Source organism: Acanthopagrus latus, chromosome 22 (assembly GCF_904848185.1).
Source record: "Acanthopagrus latus isolate v.2019 chromosome 22, fAcaLat1.1, whole genome shotgun sequence".
NCBI lineage: Eukaryota > Metazoa > Chordata > Actinopteri > Spariformes > Sparidae > Acanthopagrus > Acanthopagrus latus.
In genome coordinates, this window is record NC_051060.1 from 20,416,094 (window position 1) to 20,441,197 (window position 25,104).

Here is a 25,104-nt window from a genome sequence, read left to right on the forward strand (position 1 = left end):
TTCTCAGATATGACCAATGATGACTCGCAGAACAGTTTGTTTTAGGATGAAAATATAAAACTCACATGTTCTCTTTATTTGCTGTATATAGATAGATGTACACCACTGGAGATTTGGTTAAAAGCACACACAAAAAGCTCATGTATGTAGAATCTCAACACATGTCTGGAGATGAAAAAAAAAAACGGAAAAGATGTCAGATTACAAATAGATAAAAAACTATCCAAATTCTATACGATTTTCTAAATGTAAATAGTCACATGTGTTGAAGTCTGTGCCACATACCAACTGTCTGCAGTTGCTAATAACCTCTGTATTCTGTACACTGGGTGATTTGTACAAAATATGAAATCTACCATTTAATAATAGTTATAACATAAAATAAAAGTACATTATATGTACAATATTAGATGAAGCCATTTAGTATGAGACGTATACTAAAGGACACTTCATTCTTTTCAGAGAAAAAAAGAAAACAAAGCTTATGTAAAACGAAGAGAGCTCCAAAGAAGCCAATATTAAAGCCATTTTGAGAAGAACAACAGTCACCAAAGGGACAACCAGCAATCAGAGGATGTGGACAACTGAAGGAGTTTTCTTAAAGGCCTGTGGTGAAAGCTGTTCTTCGAGACAAACATGGAGAGAACGGAACAACGCGACTGTATTATTTACAATTTGCACATTCAGTTGAAACACTGATAGGGAGGTTCTGCAGGCAAAGGAAGAATAAAAACCACAAAAAAAGAACAACTTGCAAGCATCCAGAAGCAGATCAAACACGTGTCCAAATAACGAGCCCTGCAGGGTGGTGAGGGAGGGGTTACAGCCAGTGTGCAGGTCTGGGCCGAAGGGGGTCAAACAACGGTACGAATCTTAAGCAGAATGGGACAAAAAGTCACGATGGGAGGCGATTTCCTCTCCTGTGCTCTCGCTGACAGGCACCCAGGGGAGGTGAACCCACACACCAAGACAGACAGCATCACGGATTTCAAATCTTTACTCTTTTTTTTTTTCAGTTGCGTTTCTATTTTCTTTCAAGTTTTATCAGGAAGTGCTTCATTTGCTTCTCCTCTCTAGCTTCCGACTATGAAAAAATAATCGACTTTGTAGCTTCGACAAGGCATGTGCTGGAGTCCAAGCATCTGGAAGTGTGTCAAGTACGGACTTGAAACGCATCTGTTTTTTGGAAACCAATGTTACAACTGTCTTTTAAACACACCTGGCATTATAGTTTATAGCTACTACTCGATTCTCAGTTGAGCAAATATCCCCTTAGACTATAAAAGGCACTGTGAAAAGAAAGGCTTACTGTATGACCTCTTCAAACCAAACATACCTCGTCTATGGAGTGGTCTGATCTCGAACAAGTGTTTTATAAACAAAAGGGTCTTGCTTGAGAAGAGTAGAAAAAAGCGATCTGCGCCATCAGCACAGTTTCTGCCCCCCGTTTGACTTCTCTCGACGCGACACTGTGGAAATCCCAGACGAGCGACTACATCTCTGACCTCTCGTAAGCCTCACATGAATGACAGCGGCTTGTACTGAATGCTAATGACCGTGTTCGACACACTCCAACAACGGCTGGATGCATCGGGCAACCCAAAAATAAATCCCACAATCCCCTCTCATGTAACTGCCGCGGCAAGGCTAATCCCACCGGCCGATCGAATGGATCTGAATCTGTAATAAACTCTCTGACCATCGTTTGAGCTGCCGACGCACAACTGCCACCTACGTGAACTTATTGCCTACACATTTAAAAGAGTCTTTTTTTTTAAGTAAAGGAGCTATATTCATGAGAGAGGTTGGCACCGAATCTGGTAAAAAAAAAAAAACAAATTTAAAAAATAAATGGAAAACCTGGACCTCCGTCAGGCCAGCACTGTTTGATGTTGTGATGCTTTTAATCCAGACACTCGACTGGGAGTCCCAGATGACCCCGTCCTGATTAACAGAGCGATCAATGAGTCTTCACAGCTAATGGAAAATTAAAGTAAAAAAAAAAAAATAAAAAAATTACAAGCTCCAAACAGAACAGGAAGTGTGTTTGACTCAGAGAGGAGCTCCTGATATACTATGTAGGAAAAAATATAAACAGCTGTCTTGTTTAAACATCTGTGCTGTTTAAATGTTATGAGAAAAATATTAAATATATAGAAACAAATCAATGTTTTGTTTAAAAAAAGAAAATCACACCGGAGACGTCCTATGTGGAGGTTAATGTGTGGGGCTCATATTATTTGTACAAGCACCTGACATCTATAAAGAAGAGGCAAGAAGAAAACTGCTCACACACACTCACTCACACACACACACACACACACACAGAACAGAACACCTGAGAGAAATGACCAGAAGGGGGCAGCACAGCACCCCGAAATAAACAGCTGAGCGTACAGGAGGAGGGAAAAACAACTGGAGGGGAAAGGAGACACTACAGTATGTTGGGTGAGGATCAGGGCACGGTGCGTGTCGCGGTCATGCAGGGCCGTCCAGCACCACAGACATCTCCGCTGGACAACAACCAGAGTGTTTGGGGGGGGGGGGGCGGGGGATCGAGCGCCGCCCGTCCTGGAAAAAGCCGAACCTGGACGTAGGTGTGCGGCTTTAGACATTTTTGTGTGTCAGGTGGAGCTGGGACTGTTCTTCAGTTCTGTGTTGTGCTGGGCTGGACTGAGATACCAGAGTCGTGTTGTTGTTGTGCTGGCCTCGGCGGGCCTGTGTTGTGGTGGATGCTGCTGCTGCTGCTGCTGCTGCTGGTTTACGGTGGATCTGGGGTGGTCTCTTAGTGGCCGTCATGAGTTGTCAACATTTCCTCTGCCCTCCGGTGCAACTCCAAGGCCGTGACGGTGCAGATGTCCTTGGGGAGTTCTGATTTCCTCCGCATCAACGGGCGCTCTCTACGCTGGTTTTTTTCGATCTGGACACATGGAGATGAGGGAACATTCAGCACACACTTTAACCGTTCTTCACTGTCGTTTCACTTTACAGTAGCTTGTCTGCAAAGGTGAACAGAATAGTCTAGACAACCACATGTGAAAGCTCCCCTATATTCACTGCCATAGCCCTAACCTGTGTGGCTTCCTCCTCCATTGATTTCTTTAGCGCGTTGACGTCATCTAGCAGCGGCCCGTCTGTCTCCATGTCCATCGGACCGTCTGGACCACCTGAGTCGATGTACATCAGAAACTGTACAGAGAGAAAAGAAGACAAGGGAAAGAAGAGTTAAAGGCACCACATCACACTCAGGCACTCCTGCCTTTGACTTTAAATACACACTCATTTTGGACAATTTGGACATATATGGAGCCTCTACCCACTTCTCCAACACTGTTTTTTTTTTAACTCCGTCATTGCATTCAAAGGCTGCAGTATGATGGATATTTGTTGTAATAACAGAAACACAAAACTGGCTTGAAAGATTACAGTAACTGAAGCGTCAGTCACTCAGTAAGAAGATGTCAATATTAATATATTGCTAGGTTAAAATCTCTTTGCTCACCTGTGGGTTTGATTTTGCAAGATTCTCAATCTTAATCCACGCTTCTTCTCTCTCTTTCCATTTGGCTTTCTCTCTGAAAATACCAACAAAGCAGACAAAACCATTAGAGACGGCATCAGGAGGAAATGTTTACACAAAGACACACTGACGTCATCAATCTGTTATGTTCAAAGCATTTATGGCCCAGTTTACATCTCTAAATTACTCGCCTGCATAGTCATTTTTTCCATTTCTAATGATGTTTGTGCGACCTTTTCTATGACGCTGGTGACTGTATAATAAACCAAGAGAGCTGTGGCTGCGCTGCAAGACTCAGATTTTTGATGTCTCAGTTGTCACTTACTTGCTTTTCTCTGCCCTGAACTGCTGGGTGCAGTCGTCGAACAGCTTCTGGTTCATCTCCATGAAGAGTTTCAGAGCATTGTAGATCAACCCGTGGATCGTCCTGCACACAGACAATGATTACCACAGGTTACTTGATTTAAGGACTTGGTGGAGAAACACAGAGATAGGCCCGAGGGGCGGCCCGGGTGGTGACTCACTTGTTCCAGTGGGTCTTGGAGTTGCGGTAGAGAGATGGGAACATGATGGGTAGGATCTTGGCAGCGTTGTCACTGATCAGGCTCATGATGTACTCATTGTTCCAGTAGTACAGAGCTCGTTCTGCTACCTAGTTTAGGACAGTTTACAGCAGCGTTACATTACAAAGACATCATTAGATGAGGGATAGAAAAGAAATGTGTTACTGTGTACTAGGATGATGTCAGACCTGAAAGTGAGGGCTGGACACACACTTGGCCAGCTGTCTGAAGAGGGGCTCCATGACTTTGACGAACTCCGAAGGCTCAATGACATCTAGAATCTCCTCCAGCTCATTGAGGAACATCACTTCCTTTGGACTGTGTGTCTTTGGCCAGTACTTTAACAAAGCCATTACCGTCTGCACACAAAGGACACACGGCTTATTAAAAAAGAAAAAAAGAGATTGTACGGACATCTAATTTGTCCGACTAATAACGAACAAGGCAATCCTGAAGAAATCATTTGTATTTGAAAAATCACATTGCAAGTCTGGACTACGAAGGAAATTTGAAAAACCAGACTTCAGCGATGCAGTGCTTGGATTCAAAACAGCCACTAACTGATCATGAGCAGACAGGATATTGAAGGAAAATTCAATCAACAATATTAACGACACAACCCCGTTAATAAATCGTATCTTACCGGTTCTGTGAGGGTGCTATCCTTCTCTAAGAACTGTACCACGCAGTAGGCCAGCTGAGGGACAAACAGAAGATAATGTTTCAACGCTGCGGCACTGTAAACACCGATATTAAAAGACTTTGTCTATTGTTTAAAAGTATAACAATATCAAAGACAATATTTAAGTGGGTACCTGTGGGTGATATACACTCAGAGACTTGACTTTGTGTAATGGCAGCAGAACTTTCAGCAGGAAAATCTTGTGCTCTTCTTTCAGTGGTAATGCAAAGCCGTTGATTATGCTGTGAAAAGAAAAGTGTTCACGAGATGAAGAAGTGCTCGAGTTGTACGTAAAACTAATAGACCGCAAAACCAAAAGGACACTGTGAACCATCAACAGCAGAATTTTTTTTATGGCTGCACCTCTCAAAAATCTCTTACCTGCCTAATATTTCCAGTAATTCTGCTATTCCATTATGGTGTTCAGTCTCATAAATGAACCTACAAAACAGCAACACAGTGTTACATTGAACAAAACACTCCACGTTAGTCACAAGCACAACAGGCCCTAATGTGTCACTAATGTACCTCACTCACCTATAAAATATGTTATTAATCTGTTTCCTAATGTACGCTCGCAGGCCCAGGAACTTGCCATAGATGCGATGAAGAGTGGTCTTTAAAAAATCTCTTTCCCTGGGGTCTTCACTGTCAAACAGATCTAAGAGCTGCACACAGAAAAAAACGGGATTACTAAGAATTACAAATGCAACTGAGCACCAAATACATAGATCTATAAAGAAACACACTCAAACATCAACTAAATGCAACCAAAATGATCAGTGTATGCTCACCTGCATTACAAACTTCTGGTCAATATACTTTTTGGCTATGTTTGGTTGAAAGTCAGGTGACTCTAAGAACCGTAGGAAGAATTCATAGACAAGCTGAGGAAAGAAGAGAAGAGGTTAGAAGACTTTGGTATACTGTCATCAGTTTACAGTAAAGAATCAAGACCCATGTCTCAGTGCGTGTGTGTAAGTGCGTGTGTGCTGTGTACCTGTAGATGTGGCCATGCCGCCTCTAGCGTGGGCTCGTCTTCCTCTGGGTCGAACTCGGCACCCGTGGGGTTGGATGATGGTGGCAACGTCCTGAACATATTCACAGCAAACTGGGGGGTAAAAACATAGAGACGTAGGTCAGCTCAACAAGTGATCATTCAGTCAACACAAGTAATTAATGATACCATGCTTCAACTGCAAAGACAGGTGATAATTCTGCTTTCTGTAAGTGCTGCTGAACAGATGGAAGCAGCTGACCTTTTTCAGTATTTACATTGGATGCTCAACAGGTGACTGAGCATCACTGGTTTGTTTTAGTAAACACTCCTTTTTACCCATAATGCACACACAATAATCTTTTATGCAGCATTTGGCCAAGGTGAGGAGAAAAAAAAACACAGTTGCTATTGCCAAACCTTAGTGAACAAAAGCTCTGGCTGTTAAATTTGTCTACCTGCCACTGATTAAATGTTTGCTTCTAAAACAGGTCTGACGGCTGAAATAATGAAGCTGATGGGGAGACTCGGAGATCCATCAGCCAGAGTGTCTGACAAGCAAACCAGGTTATTTACAATCAGTCTCTTGTGCTACACTATTACAACAAATAATCAACAGAGCTTCAGGGGAGCTGATTCTAAAAACTAAGGAGGAGAACATTCTTTGCAACAGCATTGCTATGCCAACACAAACATTAAGAGTTTCGTGGCTATTGTACTGTCGATTACAGTGCAAATACATGAAAAACACACCACAAGATTACGTAGCCCATGCAAACTGGTTTATCTTCAGTTTTGAGTTTGCTTTTTGAAAACAACTTAGCTCATTTCAACCGAAAAAATGATTTCCAATACTCCTCTGCCTTCAACTGTTCCAAGACACTAACCAACAGGATTACGGTTCGTCAAATGGATTTCCATCATGTTAACCCAACTTCAAAATCTTATTTTCCTTATGAAGAATGAATGAAAATGTGTGTCTGTGGTTGGATATTCCCTCTTGCCATATGCTTTTCTGAGACAGCAGCCTGTTTCAATGGCAATTCAATTCCCCAAACTGGGAGCATCCATCCATTTTCCCTTTCAGCCTATTCTCACTTTATAGGCAGCACACTTCAGACAGTCCCTCCAGAGTGCAGTCTACCAAAGGTTGAAACACACTCGCTCACCATCATGTTTATATTCTTAGCAGAAACCATTTCTTACTTCCCTCCACAGAGAATGGATCTAATGGAACAACCGCTGTCGTGTCATCCGAAGGTCTGTTAAAATATTGTTCTAAAGCCTGAACATCGAGGCATCAAACATGGCCTGAAAGAACAAGGGCTTATGGGAGAAAATAATACATACGGCCTTAACATAAGAATACACTCTTTATTGCTGCAAACGAGTTTGTCGTGTCAGTCTCCATACTTTGATGATGAAAGCCAGCAGTGGACTTCAAAGAGTCTTTGTCTCTCTTTGGCAGAGGAAAGGGGCTGCAAGGAATACGAGTACATTTTAATGCTGATTTGGCAGCTCTGTTGCATTTTCTGCTGATCAAATGAAGCCACGACAAGGAGGATGCGAGTACATTTGCACCTTGATCACCTGCAGTTTACCATGTGGCATTGAGGCAGGGCTTTGATTAACATCAAAGGCTTTTTAATTTGGCTTGGGAAAGCAAACCTGGCACCATGAACACATCCAGGCCACAACCCCAGAGGAGCACGTCTCTGATAAATATACAGTAGGAGCTCAATAATAACGCGCTGAATACAGCCCGAAAGAATGGGAAGGTTGAGATCTGCACAGGTAGGAGCTACAGGTGTTGTACTGTAGGTTTAGTGACTCATTTAGGTTGAAGAGACAGTTCAACCTGTGAATCAAAAACATTTTTTTTTCCCCCACTTAGACGCTGTGCTATTTATCCATTTAGATTGTTTTGGTGCGAGTTGCTGAGTTTCGGAGATACTGGCCAGAAGTAAGTCAGAAACTAGATGGCACTGGCTTGTGCTGCTCAGAGCGGCAAAAATGTCTCTTTCCAGAAATCATGACCCGATTACTCAAGATTACTCACAGACCTGTGCGTAGTTTATTTTCTTTCTGAAGGATACGTGCATATAATCATGGACGAGAAGCCTACTGAGTAAGCTCACATATAGCTTTTCTGCAGTGCCATCTCCTGTTAATATCATTTGCAGATGGCAGAAATCTCTCTGAGATGAGTCTAAATGTCCATATGATTTTGGGGGTGATTGCTTTCTATAACCATCTCAGACTAACTAAAGACCAAAAAAGAAAAGGCACAATGGGTTTAAAGCAGTAAGCATTTGCTGCCAGTTGAAACCACAATACATTCTTTTCCCATGGGGAAGAAATAAGTGCCTTAACGAATAGCAGATCCTTACACAGAGGCTAATTGAATATAAAAGCAATAACTACATTCTACTGTGTAAAATGGCTCTTCATAGTCACATGCATTCAGTAATACACAGCGGAGCCTTATTCACAAGACTGCTTCACAGAGCTTTACAGACAATGACAGAAAATCCTTCACACCTCAATGACATGACGACTCAGGAATTAATATAGGCGACCATTCTTAAACCTTAACAACCTGCTGTGCTGCTACACTTTTCTGAGCCAGACCCGTGAGAAAGGCATGAATTGCTTTATGAAGCTTATTACTGTAGGCTTATTTCATGAAACTATTATCGCCGCCCTGCGGTTGTATGCGTCTGCACGCCAGTCAAGCTGAAGCTGACATCCATGTCTGAGCCTAAGCAGTGAAGACTTTGATGGAACTTAATAAAAGCTTTAAAATGTAGTCCTTAGCGAAAGTCACCAGTACATCTCAAGGGGATTCTGTGGGAAACACTGCCTCTCAGTCAAATGACATACTGAGCATTTAAGAAATGTTTGAGCTATTAAAATAAAATAATATTAATTAATTAATTAATTAATGACCAAGTCTGTAGTTCAATCCCTCTAAATACTGACCATGTGAACCACCTCCGGGTAGATGGGTTCTGTGATGACGTTCCTGTTGTGGGTGATGTACTCCACCATCTCGCTTAGTGCCGCCCGTTTCACCTCCTTCCATTTTAGATCGCTCAGTGGGTCCGAGACAAAATCGAACAAGACGCAGCACTGCCGCAACTTCTGGATGAACAACTTCTCCTGCTCTGCAGGGGGAACATCTGCAAGACAGAAACAGAGAGGCGGTTGGAATCGACGGGCCTCCTTTCTGTGTGTAGATTTATCAGGAAACAGGAAAAAAAAATTCTACTTAAAACACTGAAAGTAAATCTTAATAGGACAGGATAATAACACTGGAGGAGTAAACATTATTGGATTCATTACCACATATCAAATTAAGTGGTGAACTATTTTGATAATCATGTGAGTAATTTAAGGGTGAAAAATAAGAGTCAAAATCCTGATTACACCTTCTTAAATTTATGTATTTTGATTTTCTTTGCACCTCTATGACAGTAAACTAAATGTCTTTAGGTTGTGGACAAAACAGGATGTCACATTTGGGCTTTTTTTAAAATTTTGTTTTATGACATTTTATAGAGCAGAAAATGAAAACAGAAAATTAAAAAAAAAACTGATTACTCAACAATAAAAGTAATGGCTAGTTGCAGCTGCTGTTTTTTCACAGTATCATCAACAGCACTGATTACTGTGTAATACTATACAGGCCAGATGCTGGACTAATGTAATCCAAAACTGGACCAGATAATACACAACAAAGCTAAATGTTTATCATTGTTCAAAGTTCAAACCACCCCCACTTTCACAGTCAGTGACAATTTGTCCCAAAGCTTTACGGTCATACAGGTTCAGCACAGCTGAAGCAGCTAATTTGCTGCTGTGGAGTTCGTGTGGTGACATGTAGAGACTGCATTTAAACACTTCATGAATCAATATAGACAGCGTCACACTACATCAATCTTGCAGAGGCTCTAAATCTACCTCCAGGAAAAGTAAGCCACACCTGTCTGTGTGTGTGTGCACAATCATTAGCTTGCAATTTAAAAGTCATTACACGTTTTTGTAGCTTCTGCACGCTCAGTCAATGAGCCAGCCTCCTCCAGCGTGCATGCATTATCCTCCTTCAACAGCTGCCTCAAATAAATCACTGATTAATACCAATCATCCAAAACACTTTTTGCGTGCTATGATGCACCATCAATTAATCAATAAAGTAAACATTATTAGAAAATAAGACACGTAACTTTCAGGAACCATTAATATGAGCTCGGAGCACAGGAGCTAAATGCAGAATCACCAGAGGGTTTTTGTTCTGCACTTACAAGTCTGCTCCCAAACAATCTCGAGGTGTTCCCATACCCTACACTGAAAAATGTTTCGAAGACATAAGGTGCTTACTGCCACGTAGTGCAACATCAGGTAAAAGAGCTTCAATGCTGTGCTAGAACTACAAGTAAACATGGCAGGGATTTTAAAATAGCCATTTTGTATGCTTTAAATCAGTTGTTACTGACTTATGGCTGACCAGATAAGACACCATTACTATAATCAATGGTAGTAAAACACACTCCGTCATGCTGGAGGTTCTGCAATGGGACACACTGCTTTCACCAAGGACATAACTACTGTACTGTCACACAGACAAATGTCTGCGTCAGCCTGTAAGCAATGACAACAGACAAACAGCTTCTCCTGCAAATCATTCAGCCTCAGTTGGTCAGATTCCACATCCACAAAAAGCACCCTAAACCAAAATAACGAGTGCAGTGGTGCTCATTCATTTTTGTCCAACGTTTGCATTCATGCCTTGGGGCAGCATGGATTTGTTCATCCCAGCTTGTGATTTATGACTCAGTATCGTCTCCCCATTAACAATCTGCATGTGTACTGCACATCACCATGGTGACTACAGGCAGAGATGGGACTTTGGACCGGGGGGAGACCGGCCGTTCCTAATCAAAGATGTATGCAAGCTGCTGCGGCTGCTGTTGTTACACTGAAATCATATGCTGCCGATTTGCTGTGACCATCAGCTGCGGCCAAGAGATGTGTCAGCCAAACTGACCTCACAGATAATACCAACTGGGAGTCCGGAGAATACCCAACATGAATGGGTCAGCACTTTCTACAACACTTAATATAAAAGGTAGAAATGCAGAGGTGTTGGAATCCATTTTGTGCCATTAAATTGCCGTAAAATATATATTTTTTAAATCATATTGGGAATGTGGCAACAGGTTTCACATAAAACAGCTTTATCCTTGTCAAAGATGTTCCTAACAAATGTATCCTAAAACCAAACCACTACAAACACAAAATTAGGAGAAACTGCTCTCATGATAAAAAAAGGTAATTAAGACAGCTGATCTTATTCTTCATTAAAAAAAAATATATAAAAATCAGATCGATATCAGAAACAGTCCTGATGACTGATGACAGATTAGGATAGTAACACTCAGCTCTTACATAAACATGTACTGACACTGATCTGCGTGTGGATGCCATCAATCAGTTTACTTTAACATCACATCACATACAGAACCACAGCAGCAACATCAGATAGTAACAACTAGTTTCGGCCTCAACGAAAAGTTTTGCACTTCACAAAACACTGAAACTCAGTTGCTTTGTGGGTTTACAGAATCAGTATGGAGGGTTTTTTTTTCATTCATTTATTATCACTTATCTAGAATCTGACACGTCTGACAAGGTACTTTCTCACAACAGGAAACAGACTAACACATACCGCTTGCATACCTAGACACACTCTTTGAACAGAAAATGGCCATAGTTTTGTTGACATCTTTTTAAGTAACATTTTGCCACATTTCCATCATTTATGTAATCTCCCTTTTAGTCACCAGAATATTGAGCTGCCCTTTTTTTTTTTTTTTTTAAATCGTTCACTAGACATTTTGTCTGCCAGCTGACATACTCCTCTAACTTATCTGGAAAGAGCTGACAGTGTAATGTTTAATCATTAATTTGCAGTACTTTCTACACAGCTCTCTTGTGAATACAGCCTCTACAGCATGTGGAGGCACTGGTACAAACATCAGAGTTAATGCCAAGCAAAAATGTAATTACTTGGCACTGCTGAAATTAGTTAATTCTAAGACATCCAGTACTGCAGGTTGTGCATACTCCCACACCTGGGATTGGCAGCACCATCGACGGACTTTCCCTCCACCTCCATGTTTCTGAGTCACAGCTGGTATTCAACACACACAGGCGCACACACGAAATGCAGCTACCCGTGTGCTACCTGTACATACAACATTTTCTTCTCTCAATCCTACGTACTGCTTTCTCAAACCCAAAAATACTCTGGTTTTGTAAGTCATCATAAAAACATAATCAAAATCCAGGTTTCCTGCAATTGTGGATAAGGAATCGCACAACTTGTTCTTCAAGCGTACATCAGCCTTTAGGGCCATCGTGTGCTGTACCTTGAAACCTGGAGTCCAGCCAGCTGAATACAAAACATTTTCAAGTCTATATTCAGACGGAGTGTTGAATAGTGACGAGCCTGTAAGTAGCTTTGCGGTAACATCATACTTTACTTTCCTTCATCCAAAGTTTTGGCCACAAACAAGATCTAATCAACCGCATCAAAGGTCGAACAGCTGGCAATTTGCTTCACCCCTGAGCTTTGGCTACCACATCCGTGAAGAAGCCTAATGGGGAGTTGTTTTTGTTTCAACACTGTGTTTATGTAAGACACAGCTGAGTATTTTCTTTGCTCTGTCTTCCTTTCCAACAAAGCTGCCATTTTAAACAGCGAAGCTGCAACATAAAAAGAATACTCGTTACCGCCTTCTGTGTCGATTATTGACGATCATTTCACTGATACAGGTCTGGCAGGTACAGTATCTACAGGAAGTATTAAGCCCTTTTCTTTTTAGACCAGGAAAAAGAAAAGGTGCAAACAAATCTCTTAGTATTTATCTAAATATATAACAACAACAAAAATGTTTAGTCCTTTAACTGTGGCAACCCAACTTCATCACCTCAAAAGCTAAATGTTTTTAGAAGTCTTCAAGTTTCAAGTTAAATACTCCAAGTATACCGACTGATTTCATGGTTGAATGCACCCGCACCTGAACAATCGGTGCCTGTAACTAATGAACTGAAAGTTAGGGCCATCCATAAGCACCTCAGCTCATCAAACACTGAGTACCAAGAGGTCTACCAGCTCCTGTTACACAACAGCACTAGGGTTTCTGAACAGGCCTAAAATATTAAGAGACATGCTGTGCAACTGCAGACTTCACACACAGGCCTCTCTGCATGGACGGGCAAATAACCTTTACTCATCTAAAGACTCCAGCGTGCTCGCAGGAAACCGGTCGTGGAAAGAAAATACTCCCAATCTTAAATCCTGCAATAACAGCTGGTGATTATATAATTAACAGATTAATAAATTGGCAACACCTTTAATTATTTTTTAACATACTCTGTGTCAATGTGGACATATCTGCCGTCCGGTGCACATTAGGACAGGTGGCTATATGTTATTATGTGGCTTTAACTGTGCCTACAGTTTTACAGAAAGAATGCCTTCGCAAGTCACAGCATGCGACTAACAGGAAAACAGCTACGTGATGAATGTACATGGTCACATCTATTTCTGGAGTAAAGTTGGTTGCAGAGAAACTGATATATGAACATTAGCCTTGAATTTGTTACACTACATCACTCACTCTTAGCCTGCATCTAGAGTCTGTTTCTGTTTTACAAGCTGGAGACCTGCTGAGGGTCCCGGCTTCAGGCTCAGAGCTCAGAAGCCAACAGGAGATTCAACAACAACCAGAGGAGCGTTTCAGCTTCACACGTGTGTCAGCTGACACCACATATACAATACAATGCAAACGCACACATTGGCAACAAGCTTTGACCTCACTTCCTATGACATCAGCAGCCTTGATGGGGGGATGGGAGACTCAAAACTAGCACTCCTCACTCTCTCCTCGCCCTCCCTCCCTGACTCAAGCTTAGCTATGCACTGTCTTGGCAGAACCCTTCCTCATTGACATACAAACACAATCCCCCGCTTCCTCCTCCAAAAATACTCCTGCCACCAGCACTAAGGGGGTGAATGCTCTCACTCTCTCACAGCAACTTTTAGAAAAGTCCTCTGACACAATTATTCTCTGGTGCAAAAATCCAAAGTATATGGCAACAATTTTTGCTCATTTCCCCCTTGAAAACACAGAAATACAGAACAAGCAGAGGAGGCAAATTTCCTATTCTCACCTCTAAAATGCATGAGGGCCACAGGCTGGAAAGGCCCATTGGAGCTCGGTGCATCCAGAACCATCCCAGTGTCGGCTCTAGTACATGCCAACATCAGTGGGCTGAGGCGGGAGACAGGGGAGAAGAGGGCAGCCCGGGCTAAGGCGAGGAGCCAGCCTCCATTTTAGCACGAACACTCGGAGCAGAAAATGAAGCTCCCCTGCTGCTGGAGGGAACCAGCTAGTTAGTGATGTCATAGCTCTCTGCAGCCACCCGGTTGGCCGGCTGCAATCACATGGGGCTGGCTGTCAGAATACATAAACATGAGGGAAGGGATTGGCTGGTGGGCTGGGGGGAAAGGGGTGGGACTGTTACTGTGATTGGAGCAGAGAGCAGCTACATCTGTCCAGAGTTTTGAAGCACAAAACTACAAACAGACTCCAGTTTAAGCCCGTTTTATATTTAAAATGCAAGAATAAGGCCAGGAAATATACATTACTATCCAACATGTTGCCACTGTGAATGAGAGGACAGGTAAAGTGACACTCCTCATTTCTCATTCACAATCTGATATGACAACAACAAACCGCAACACCACAACTGGCATAATTATACAATCACTGGCGTTCAATGCCTTAAAAGGCCACACCACAGGCTGAGTTTTGTACAAGACAAGAGACTGTTTAACACCGTCAGACAAAAGCCCTTTGTAAACATGTGCTGTCTTTGTGTGCATGCGTGTGAGTTTTTGCGTGACAGATGGCTCTCCAGGACCACAGCCTGAGCCCAGGTGTATATGACAGAGAAACAGGAAGGCAGGAAGTCTCAATGTGAGCAAGACAGGATGTGCATATGTAGCGAGCAGCACTCTGTCTGCCTCAGCAGCAAAACCCTGCACTGTAAAGCTTTGTGGGAAGAGAGCGCATCTACGGTGGTGCTGACACTAAAACCATCATGACAGACCAAGTATGATTAAACAACCCCTTTTTGCAGCAAATCAAGCAGCAAGATAATTATTCTCGCAATCAGGTTGGAAAGGTTGAGTAATAGTGTGCATCCACCCACAATCACGACATATACAATCACCAATCCCTCTGTGTATTGTGTGTGTCATCATGCTGCAAGGATCATACATACAGACACATACACACACGTTTTGCCTGAGCCGTGCAAAACCATGCAAATGCAAAGCATGGTGTGTTCTTTGCATTTTGGAGGAGGATAACGTATAGTCCCGAATTTGTTATCAGTGCTTGCTGCACTGTTACACATTCTTGGAGGGGCACTGGATAAAAAAAGAGCAAGTGAGACACTACTAAGTAAAAAGTCATTTCCTGTGCACTTTTTCTTACCTCATGAGGATTAGCAATTGTGTACCCAAGACAATCCACACACTTGTTTATGTGAACAGAGCTTGTGGGGTACTAACCTGAGCATGTGTTTCCTTTTCGTGAAGTACAACGTCTCACAGTCTGCACTTTTATACACATTTGCATATTTCAAACTACACACTTATTTTTTACTCCTCATGAATGTCAGTGCCAGTCAAGATTATAAAATGTGACATGCTAACAACTAAATTATTAACATGCACATTTTTTGAAAGGACATGTCTTGTTGCATTATAATCACATTAAAGCCTCCTCTGTATTGATTTGACACGCCAAAACAACAGACAGACAACAAACTTTGGTTCAGTGTAGTTGGGTAACTCTGACATGGTTTCAATATCAAAGAAGTGTGTTTCTATGTCAAAATACTGTATCTACATTTACTTTATGTCATGAGTAATCTGTAGGGTTTTTAAGAAGCACAGCTGTTTCAACAGATAATATCGTGTCACAGCTTCTCCCTGCGGGTTTGTACTTCTGCTTTAGAGGTGCAGGAGGCGTTTGTGTGGTTCAAGTCGGGACATTATGTTTGACAAAAGCACCAAAATTCAATGGTCTGTTTGCATTTGCTCATGTCTCCCCACCTGAGTGTTGTAACTATCTGAGTGAGTGCAGAATAAAAGTTTACATTGTTTCTCAGAGATTGTCACAATCACAGCTTGAATTTGTGCAACTGGATGACTTAAGATCTCACCTATGTATCTGTGCTGCTCATTTAATTAACGATCATCAGATAGAGGGACGACATCAGCTAACAGTTCATTTCACAAAACTGTATATTTGGTCAAATGTATGGAAAAGCATCATGTTGGTCAACTCTAGCTAGTAAGATTGCTCAGAGGAAAAAGCTAACCCAGGATGATTGATTTCTCTGTGCTTCTGCCCTAATCAAACTCTTTCAGGTTTCTGGTTTGTGTTTGTCAGGAAAGTCTGCAACTTTGAATGTCTTCAGCTAAGCTAAAAGGCCGAAAAAGGGACTGAATCCCAAGCACAACAATCCACTGTGACTAACATCAAGTCTGTCTGGTCCTAATATATACAATATTGGGGTATTTCAGCAGCAGGATCTAGTCTGAGCGTATAAAGGGCTCTTTCTTGCCATTCTGTTCCCTAGTCATGAGGCAACCTCCCATCAGAAGATCTGTTGTTCTGACCAAGGCAAGACATCGCCAAACACACCCACTTGTTACAAATGCTCTCCAAACGCTCCTTTGGCACATGCATTCGACAGGCTTGAGCATTTTTTTTGCTGTCTGTGCTATTTCTGTCAGTGGAAAGACAGTGAACTTGTGAGGCATCATGAGTCTGCTCCTGGATGGGATGGAGAGCGTGCTGGCTCGTGTTATAGCAGAGCTTTCTCATAAGTCATCATTGATAGCAGCAGGCCAGTTAAGTGGTTCATTCAAAGGTCTGCTGATCTTCGGTGTCATGATTCCTGTTTTACAAGCACTTAAGGCCTAAATCTATACAGCTGGGTTCTTTTAACGGCAGCAGAACTTCATTTTCCCCCTTAAGCAGCTTTCAATGACAGAAACAGCTTTATCTATATCCCAGATCAATTCTCAAAGTGATCAATTCAAATTCAAGCCATGTCCTTCATGGCTGCTCTGTATTTCTGTCACATAAAGACAGTAAATATGAACAGTTCAAAATCTCAGCTTCCATTCAGTTGAGAGCGTTATCACAAATGTAGGCAAAGGGAACAGTTTATAATAATTGTATGAAAAGCCGCCAATTTCCTTTTGCACATAGTGAGAACTACCGTTTACGAGTATTTTTATGGTAGGATATATACAATGCATGTCGGATGTTTACCAAAAGGGTATAATGAACAGTTGTGGTCACAAACATTTGACTGCAGGTCAAGCACAAGAAGTGTTTGCATCTTTTTACTTGAAAGTAGCAGACTCATTCCAAAACATTGCAAGGTAACACAGCCTCAGAAACCCGAGTTATGTTTCTGTGTTTCTATGAAGTGTTTGACCAGGGAAGTCTCTCTCATGAGGTGTGGGAGTCTTTTCCCCTACCACCTGCAGGAGTGGGACAGGAAACCCTTCCCTGAATCCTGCCTTGCCCTTTTGCATCCTGCCAGCCACAGTAAAAAAACACAGCAGCATGAGTTTCAGTGTCACTTCAGACCTTTCTGCTCTGCAAGAAATGGCTGTTAAGAAACACTATTTCAAAAAGACATACACAAATTAAAAAAAAAAGAAAAAAAGATGGGATTACCACAGAGCATTCTTGGCTCTGCATGTGTCATCCACACATATAAGTCTAACGCACGTTAACCTAAAACAACACTAGTATGCTCACTGATTAAAGCAAACAATATTACAGAGACTCTGATTCTCTGGAAAGTGATCTAACTTCTTCAGTAACTGATACAACATGGGAATTGTTTCCCTGCGTTTCCTTTAATGACCCTCTCTTTCCAGTCCAGTCCAAAAACTTCAAAATAAATGTGTGCTGCACTAAATATAATATGTTCCAAAATTGTGCAGATCCTATTCTATGTATTTTTAAACTTTAACCCAGACAAAATGCCTTTAACTGCAAAAACACTTCAATTCATTAATTAGAATTCCATTTTCTGTTTGTTTTCCACTGTTAAATTATTCAGGGTAAGTTAAATTACATGACCATCTGACTACTGAACTGTTTGTTCCAGTTAACCAACGTTATAGTAACTCAAAAATGTGATACTCTAGCCAGCAGATGGCGATAAACCCTGTGAGACAGACGCTTCATGCAGGATAGCACTTGCTTTACCAGAGAACACATACAGAGGCAACAACTGTTGTTGTTCTGGGCTTTTTGGCAAATACAAACACGAGACCACAACAAAATCAACAGGCCCATTAATCTCCTGTTATGTATGTCTTTAAAACTGCCACGCTAACATACACAAATGCTAGGCTAGTTAAAAAGTGCTCTAGAGTCCCAAAAAGCACAACTGCTTTTTTTTTTGGGGGGGGGGGGGGGCTTCTCCTGGTCACGGTTTTCAGTCTCGCCTCAGCCCTGTGGCTCTGCAGGACAGCCTCTCAGACATGTGTTTCCATCGGGAGGTGGTGAACATGCCTGGAGAGAAAAGAGGCCAAGCGAGGAGCATGTTTGGACAGGACAAAGTGATAACATCTACTGGGCCACTGTGGGATAATGTTTTGCAGAATGTTATCAAAGCTTTCATTGGTGTGTGGGAAATGAGCAGCTTTTTTTTAAATCAGAAATGAAGTCATTAGTTTCTTGGCACAGTGCAAAGCTAATGTCTAACTAAGATAAAGATGCAGGTATATTTAATGGTAAGATTAACTACTTTGAGACTCTATAAAAAATAAAAGTCTTATTGTACAGAAACAACTGATCTGGGAGCAAATGGTACACAATAACACAGCAGCTGTCTCCTTTAGTCACAGATAGTGACACTTTGTCCTATAAGCAAAGTCTTCCAAAGAATGAAGTAACATTTGCAAATTCTCCCTGAAAAGGAATGCTGCCTTTGCTCTAAAGTGTTGTAACAAGATGCTCACTGCAAGGAGGGTATTCAGACTTAAGAGTGAGGAAAAACAAAGCCACTCTTTTCTAAAAGACAAGAAGAAACAACTTGGACATTTTATAGACTTATCTTTAAACTGTAAAAAACTAAATCATAATAATAAATAATTACTTGAAGCCCTAATTATAAAACTGTTTCGTTTTCCTACTCTTGTCACAGAAAAACACTGTGCACTGATGCTTGTGCATGTTTGCCACTGTTCACCTTATGAAACAGTGAGATCACATTCAATACAATTTCGGCTGCACCGCCAAGTTATATAATTATTTTTTTGAGCGCTGGGAAAAGTTAGTGGACAACCTGTTTGTGTGTTTATTCATGCATGCATATACAGAAACATGCATAGATAATGTGCCCAGGGGCCTAACAGCAGCATCAATCTCTCGCTTTTCCATCTGGTGCAATCCTGGCACTGGGCTCGGACATTAAACATCAATATACAACTGCAAACTCAGACCAGTTTACGTTCTACGATGGGGGAAAGAGACGAGGAATAGAAGAATGCCTGCCAGACATTGCCGGTCATTGGCAACATCCTGAAACACAAGGACCATGGAATTAAAGCTTTATCTCTGGATTACCACTAAATATAGACGCTTGGGTTAAATCCAGCGCAAAGTCCATGCCATGTATGTCCTCTGTTTGTTTCCATGTATTGCGTAATGTCATGCTCAGCTTGGTATTAAACTGAGAATGATGCAGCAGGGGATGTTCATAGGTATCAAAGCTTGGAAAGAGTGAGTAAATAACTGCCTGCGTAGCTCTAAGTATGCATATCTGTGACGCCTGCACTTACCTGTGTGAAGATTACAGGGACTCCTTACCCCACATGCCCTAAAAGAAAACTCTGCTCTATATATAGCTTCTGGGTGATTTGTTGAGTCTTGAATTAAAGCTTCAAAACATTTTACATTTATTTTTTAGCCCACAAAATGGTAGTTTGTCTACTCCACAACCACAACTCCACATCCGAGTACAGACCCTTCCAGCCTGGAAACAGCAGCTCTACTAACAGTGTTTGCATGTATTGCACCCAACAACTCCAAAACTGAGAGCACTGAGGCATTGAGATGATTATGTGATTAGATGACAGGATTTAGTCATTGTACCAGTAAATACCTTTGAAAGCAGGCAGCTTCTGTAGCTCCCTGTTGTTGCTCAGGCTGAAGCGAGAGGAGCTCTGCCTCTTGTCCTTTTTGACAGGTGTCTGAGAACCTGGCTGCTTCCCTTTTAGCAGCTGAGTTGTGGGGGGAACACTGTTGCCAGTCTTCCTGTTAGAGCTCTGCTGAAACAAGAGAAAAACACCCACATTAGTGACACTGTGGTAGAGCAAGCACATGTGGTGAACTGAGTGTGAGCGAGAGTTCCAGGAGGAATCTGATAAAACTGTCTGCATGTCAACACTAGCTGAGTAGCTTAACTGCATACATGTTTATATTCTATTACCTAAACCACATTTTACCCAATGGACAAATACTATGTATTTAAAAAGCGCAGTACATTTATCTTCAAGTTTGCACTGAAAAAACAAACCATTGTGATTTTCTTCTCCACTCATGAAGCCACAAAGCTGTGTCTCAGAAGACCCAGGCGGGTTTGTAGAGCTGGATATAATCCTGATGTGAGATCAACTGAATGTGGCAAGTTTGTCACAGCTGGTCCCACCTGCCTGCTGGGATCCATTCATCAACACACACCTGATGGCACAGGGCTTACTTCACCAGATGCAGCTTTGGAGCTGCGTCATTCCGAGTCACCAGGGAATTATTAAAAATCATTTAAGACCCAGATGAAGTTGGCCACAATCTGCAGCGCTACAAGATGGGAGCTTAGGAGCTGGGCCACTACCAAGCTGTCGAGGGAAGTGGGAAATAAAGCTGAGCTGCCCTTCATTAGGAACTGTATTACATCTGCATGTCTTACAAAGACAGGAGTTTAGTCTTTACTTGTCTGATCATTTCATTAAATTCTCTAATTTAATTATTTGAATGTACCTCATCACTGATGTTTGCCCAAGCAAGTGAGGTCATCTTAAATATATATATAAATGTTTCCTTCAGTCTCAAACACTTCTGGTAACAGTGTATATGAGACAAAGGGAAGGGTGGGGGGTAACAACAACAGCTTGCAGCTATTTCAATCCGTCACACAGCTGGTGCAAGAGTAGCTCTGCTAAAAGGCTGCTGACACACATCAGAATTATTGATTGCTGCTCTTGCTTGATATTATCCAACAAAAGATGGGTGGGAGGCGGAAAACACAGACGGTCGAAAAAAATGAATTTAGAAAGATCGACAGCGGAGGAACATATCTATATACACAAAATATGTGCACATGTCTATCCTGAAAACTTGTGTTGTCTTCAAGCACATCCGTAACAAATCATCCATGCAGGGTTACTTTTATTCTTGGTAAGGAAAAATAACGTGTCTGCACGTCTCTAAAAATATACATTATTGTCTTAAAGGGATTAACTTCAGGTGTCATTTCTAATAACAATAAACAGGACAGTGTATTACAGCAGCCACTAAAATACAAACAGGTGGTGACCAGCCCATGCAATATGAATATTGAATGACCTGTAAGTAGGGGGGCCACTTTTGCTGTCAGCTGTCATAGCAGACCTGAAAATAAAAAGCCTTCAGGAAGTGGAAATCTTTCCATAAGGGTTCAGTGATGTTATGATATGGTGACTACAGAAGTCATGAAAAAAGTCTGATCTGTTGTTTGTAGGATCTGTTAACAGATGCATTTCATAATGGAGGAAAAATCATGAGAATAGTGTTTGAGACCATACTGAGCACCTGGTCCCACTGAATGCCCTAGTGCTATTTTACAAATGCTGTACGCAGAGCAATAATGTTACATAATGATTTCCGCCAGATGTCTATGTTATTACAGAATGAACACAATGTTAAACGATTTTTAATATTGGCTGAAGGCTTTTGGCTTTTCCAGATGTGTTACCATTTTTTTCAACATTTCATTATACACCTTGACAGGTTCCAAAAAACTGAGTGCAATAGCTTTTCATAAAAGCTGTTTCTGGCAATCTCATGAGAAATTCCTGCCTTGAGATGCAGAGTTTATGACAGATGGTAATTTCTGAGGCGCCAATCCTGGACTGGAATTTGTTCACGTTTTTCATGAGTACATTCTCCTTGCCACATATTATACATTGCAGTCTTGTATGACAAGAAATGTCCTTAAAACTATTTTGATTGTTTCAAGTTAAGTTAAAAGTCTCATTTTAGTGTAATATTCAAGTAATTTCATCTGTCCCCTGGTTTATGAGCAGGCTGTACAGTAGGCATACATTTTTATCCTAATATCTTTGTTATATCCTTAAGATTATATTCAATATAGGCATTTTATCCACATGATGCAAAAACAGGGCAGCAAAATATGGTTAAATAAAATTATATTGCGATTATTTAGACAGATGTTATGACTGCAGTACAATTCAAGATTAGTGTGAACGATCATTTTCACAATAACAATTTTCATATTCACTCAAATAGAATTAAAATCATGAGGATATGACGTTCATTTGGGTCTGTACCAAACAAAAATGTTTTATGACCTCTGGAGAACAACATCTATAGGCCAGTGAGTCTCTGTGGCATGACAGTACAACAGAACAGCATAGTTATTGCAATTTGGATGTTGCATTTGGGCCGATTGCAAATACGGTTACAGTTCAGTTGATTGTGCAGCCTGATGCAAAATATTACTACATGTGCACGGCAGCAGTATTAGAAAGCAACCTCTGTAAACCCCCTGATTGTATGGCTGGTGTTCTAAACTGATGTCATCTGCAAGTAATTTAGCACCATGTTATGAACAAACTGCAGTGTGAGTCACGAGAAGGGCAACCATGACCAAGGTACAACCCAGCCCTGTCAATGAATGCTCTACACACCAACGGAAGCCAGCAACCAAACGATCCACAGCACAGTGAGTTCATGAGATTCTCATTTAGAGGAGTTCAGCCACAATTTCACTGATGGTAGCTTTTGCACCAAGAACCACTCAATCAAGCGAGTACATGAAATGCCTCAAGCTGTCATTTGGTTTTCACTACACAGGATTACAGCTGCTACGAGACATCATGTGCGGGGTATACTTGCACATCTAACCGCTGTCTGAGCCCGAGTAGTGTGTGGGCAAATCTTGATGACTTTTATATGACAATAGTCGAAAAAGCTATGGAGGATCAAAAACCCACATTGCTTGCTATGTGACGAAATGCAGCTGCGAAAAGTATGTTCAAAGAATCATGAGGTCTACATCAAGTAAGACTTTCTCCCCCCACTCCACAGGAGGTTTTCTGTCCTCGATTTGAGTGCCTGCTTTAATAGTCAAGTCCATTTTATTTATATAACCCAGTATCACACATCTGCTAGAAGGGCCTTTAAAATCTGCGACAAAAGGCCCTACAGAGAATACCATAATTGTATCAACACCATGCTGACCAGTTTCAGTGAAAATATCAACATAAGCTCTGTACATAGTGGGGGTTATTATGGTGCATTTCAGATTGCACAGCCACCTCCTGTGATATTTATAAACTGTGATTCACATGATATACTGTGCATCTATAAAAACCGTATCAGGCAGGGAAACCAACTTATTTAGTACTGATTTTAAGGGCATGGTCTCATACCATCTGAGGATCCGTTTCTTTTTAAAGACCTTCCCCTGAATCACTGCAAAGGACAGCAACGGACACTGATAGTGCAGGGGTTGAGCGAGTCAATTCGCATTGTCACTGATAAGGCAGCCCTCTTCCAGACACACGTATTATCAGTGGCATTTGAACTTGTGTGAGACAAAAGCCCTACTGTTTTGCAGGTGCTTCACTGTGAGCCTACCTCATGATCTGTATTCTCTTGCCCTCCACTCTTGCCCACTTTGCCAGACTTGGGGGCCTCCTGAAAGAAAAAAGAAAAAAGAAAGAAAGAAAAGTTGAAGCACTGAAGTCAACTGGAACACTACCACATATGTAGGTTGACAACACCAGCGAGCAGTCTATCAATGAATGCAGCAGCCATGGAAGAATCCTTGCTAAAAATAGCACGCCTGCCCACCCAGTCTCACACTCTGAATACACTGGCAGGTCTGCTGCTAGCTAGCGAACGTTACTTCAAAATCAATCCCTTTCATACGACCCCGGCTTTCAGCTTTATATACAAAAGACAAAAGTCCTTACATATACACTTTTTAAAAAACACACTGTCAGGGAAAACGTTCATTAATATTCTGACATATCTCACTTTTGATAACGCTTTCAAATAAAAAAAAGAGGTACAGCGTACCAGGCGCTAACATGTTGGCAGGGTAGCAGCTAACTGGTGATTATTGCTGGTTGGCTAACGTTAATGTGATGGGACACTGCGCCCGTTGCTAAATGTCTTCCACTGAGGCCGGTTTATCGATAAAACACACTCAAATGCACCTCATGCAAACTTTGCTCCCAGCAGTCGCAACCTCTCTCCAAACTCACCTTGTCCTTTTTCGTTTTATTCGGCATTGTACAAGCGTAGCCGCCCTTGCTCCCCTCTCGAATACTCCACAATCAAAACCTTGACAACTCTCAGGGCACCACACTGTAAGGCGGCTCCAGCCCGTCCTCGCCCTGTGATTGGCTGCTGTCCGTCAGCTGACCCCAACGGCTCAGACTGACGCGCCCAGCATCACCGCGGGTGCAGCGGGAGCCCCCTGCTGGCGACAGGCGGCTATTACAACACATGATTACACAGCAGCAGCAGCAGGCGTCATAATGTTCACCTGAGTGTGTTTGTAGCCAGAAGGTAGATCGTTTGAGCAAGAATGCCAAAAAGTCTCTGGTTCAATGCTTCTTTTTTTTTCATGTAAATATACAATAGACAATTTGAAGATGACATCTTGGGTATTCGGACCATATTTTCTGTGCACATTGTGACTTTCATTTAAATTCTTTATTTTATCAATTTGAAATGTCTACTTATCTTTTAGTCATTTGCTTTGTTTATTTGTTCTTCCTTCTCCATTAATCAGTGTAACATACAGATATGGATGACCTGTTACAGAAAATATTGGATGGAGTGAATGTGGAGCAGGTGTGCTGGGGAGGGAGGGAAGACACAAGATGGTGCATTTGTGACTATTCAATGTTTTTATTGTTATGATTAATGCATGT

At 41.6% G+C, this 25,104-nt stretch overlaps 1 protein-coding gene across 3 annotated transcripts; it reads right to left on the minus strand.

Moving 5' to 3' along the window:
* Positions 1-39: 39 nt before the first annotated feature.
* Positions 40-24,556, minus strand: ppp2r5cb (protein phosphatase 2, regulatory subunit B', gamma b). 3 transcript variants are annotated; one of them, XM_037086561.1, is made up of 16 exons: positions 24,430-24,556; positions 23,798-23,857; positions 20,043-20,205; positions 8,745-8,944; positions 5,766-5,876; positions 5,560-5,652; positions 5,303-5,433; positions 5,147-5,206; positions 4,899-5,007; positions 4,727-4,780; positions 4,272-4,442; positions 4,045-4,172; positions 3,846-3,947; positions 3,503-3,575; positions 3,073-3,189; positions 40-2,920 (listed from the first exon to the last, which is right to left on the minus strand). In XM_037086561.1, the coding sequence occupies exons 1-16, from the start codon at positions 24,454-24,456 to the stop codon at positions 2,786-2,788; spliced, it is 1,734 nt and encodes a 577-aa protein (XP_036942456.1). In that variant the 5' UTR covers positions 24,457-24,556; the 3' UTR covers positions 40-2,785. The 3 variants fall into 3 exon arrangements, with proteins under 3 accessions (XP_036942456.1, XP_036942455.1, XP_036942457.1); XM_037086560.1 differs by having other exon boundaries at positions 20,043-20,208; XM_037086562.1 differs by lacking the exons at positions 20,043-20,205; positions 23,798-23,857; positions 24,430-24,556 and adding an exon at positions 14,001-14,204.
* Between the last annotated feature and the right edge of the window lie 548 nt (positions 24,557-25,104).

Bases quoted from the DNA above. Each gene is read 5' to 3' on its own strand.
- ppp2r5cb (XM_037086560.1), bottom strand. From the start codon at position 24,456: ATGCCGAATAAAACGAAAAAGGACAAG. The intron at 5,008-5,146 runs GTAAGAGATTTT...TTCTTTTCACAG, and splicing joins TTACTGGAAATATTAGGCAG to CATAATCAACGGCTTTGCAT. The intron at 4,443-4,726 runs GTAAGATACGAT...CTTTGTGTGCAG, and splicing joins ATAGCACCCTCACAGAACCG to ACGGTAATGGCTTTGTTAAA.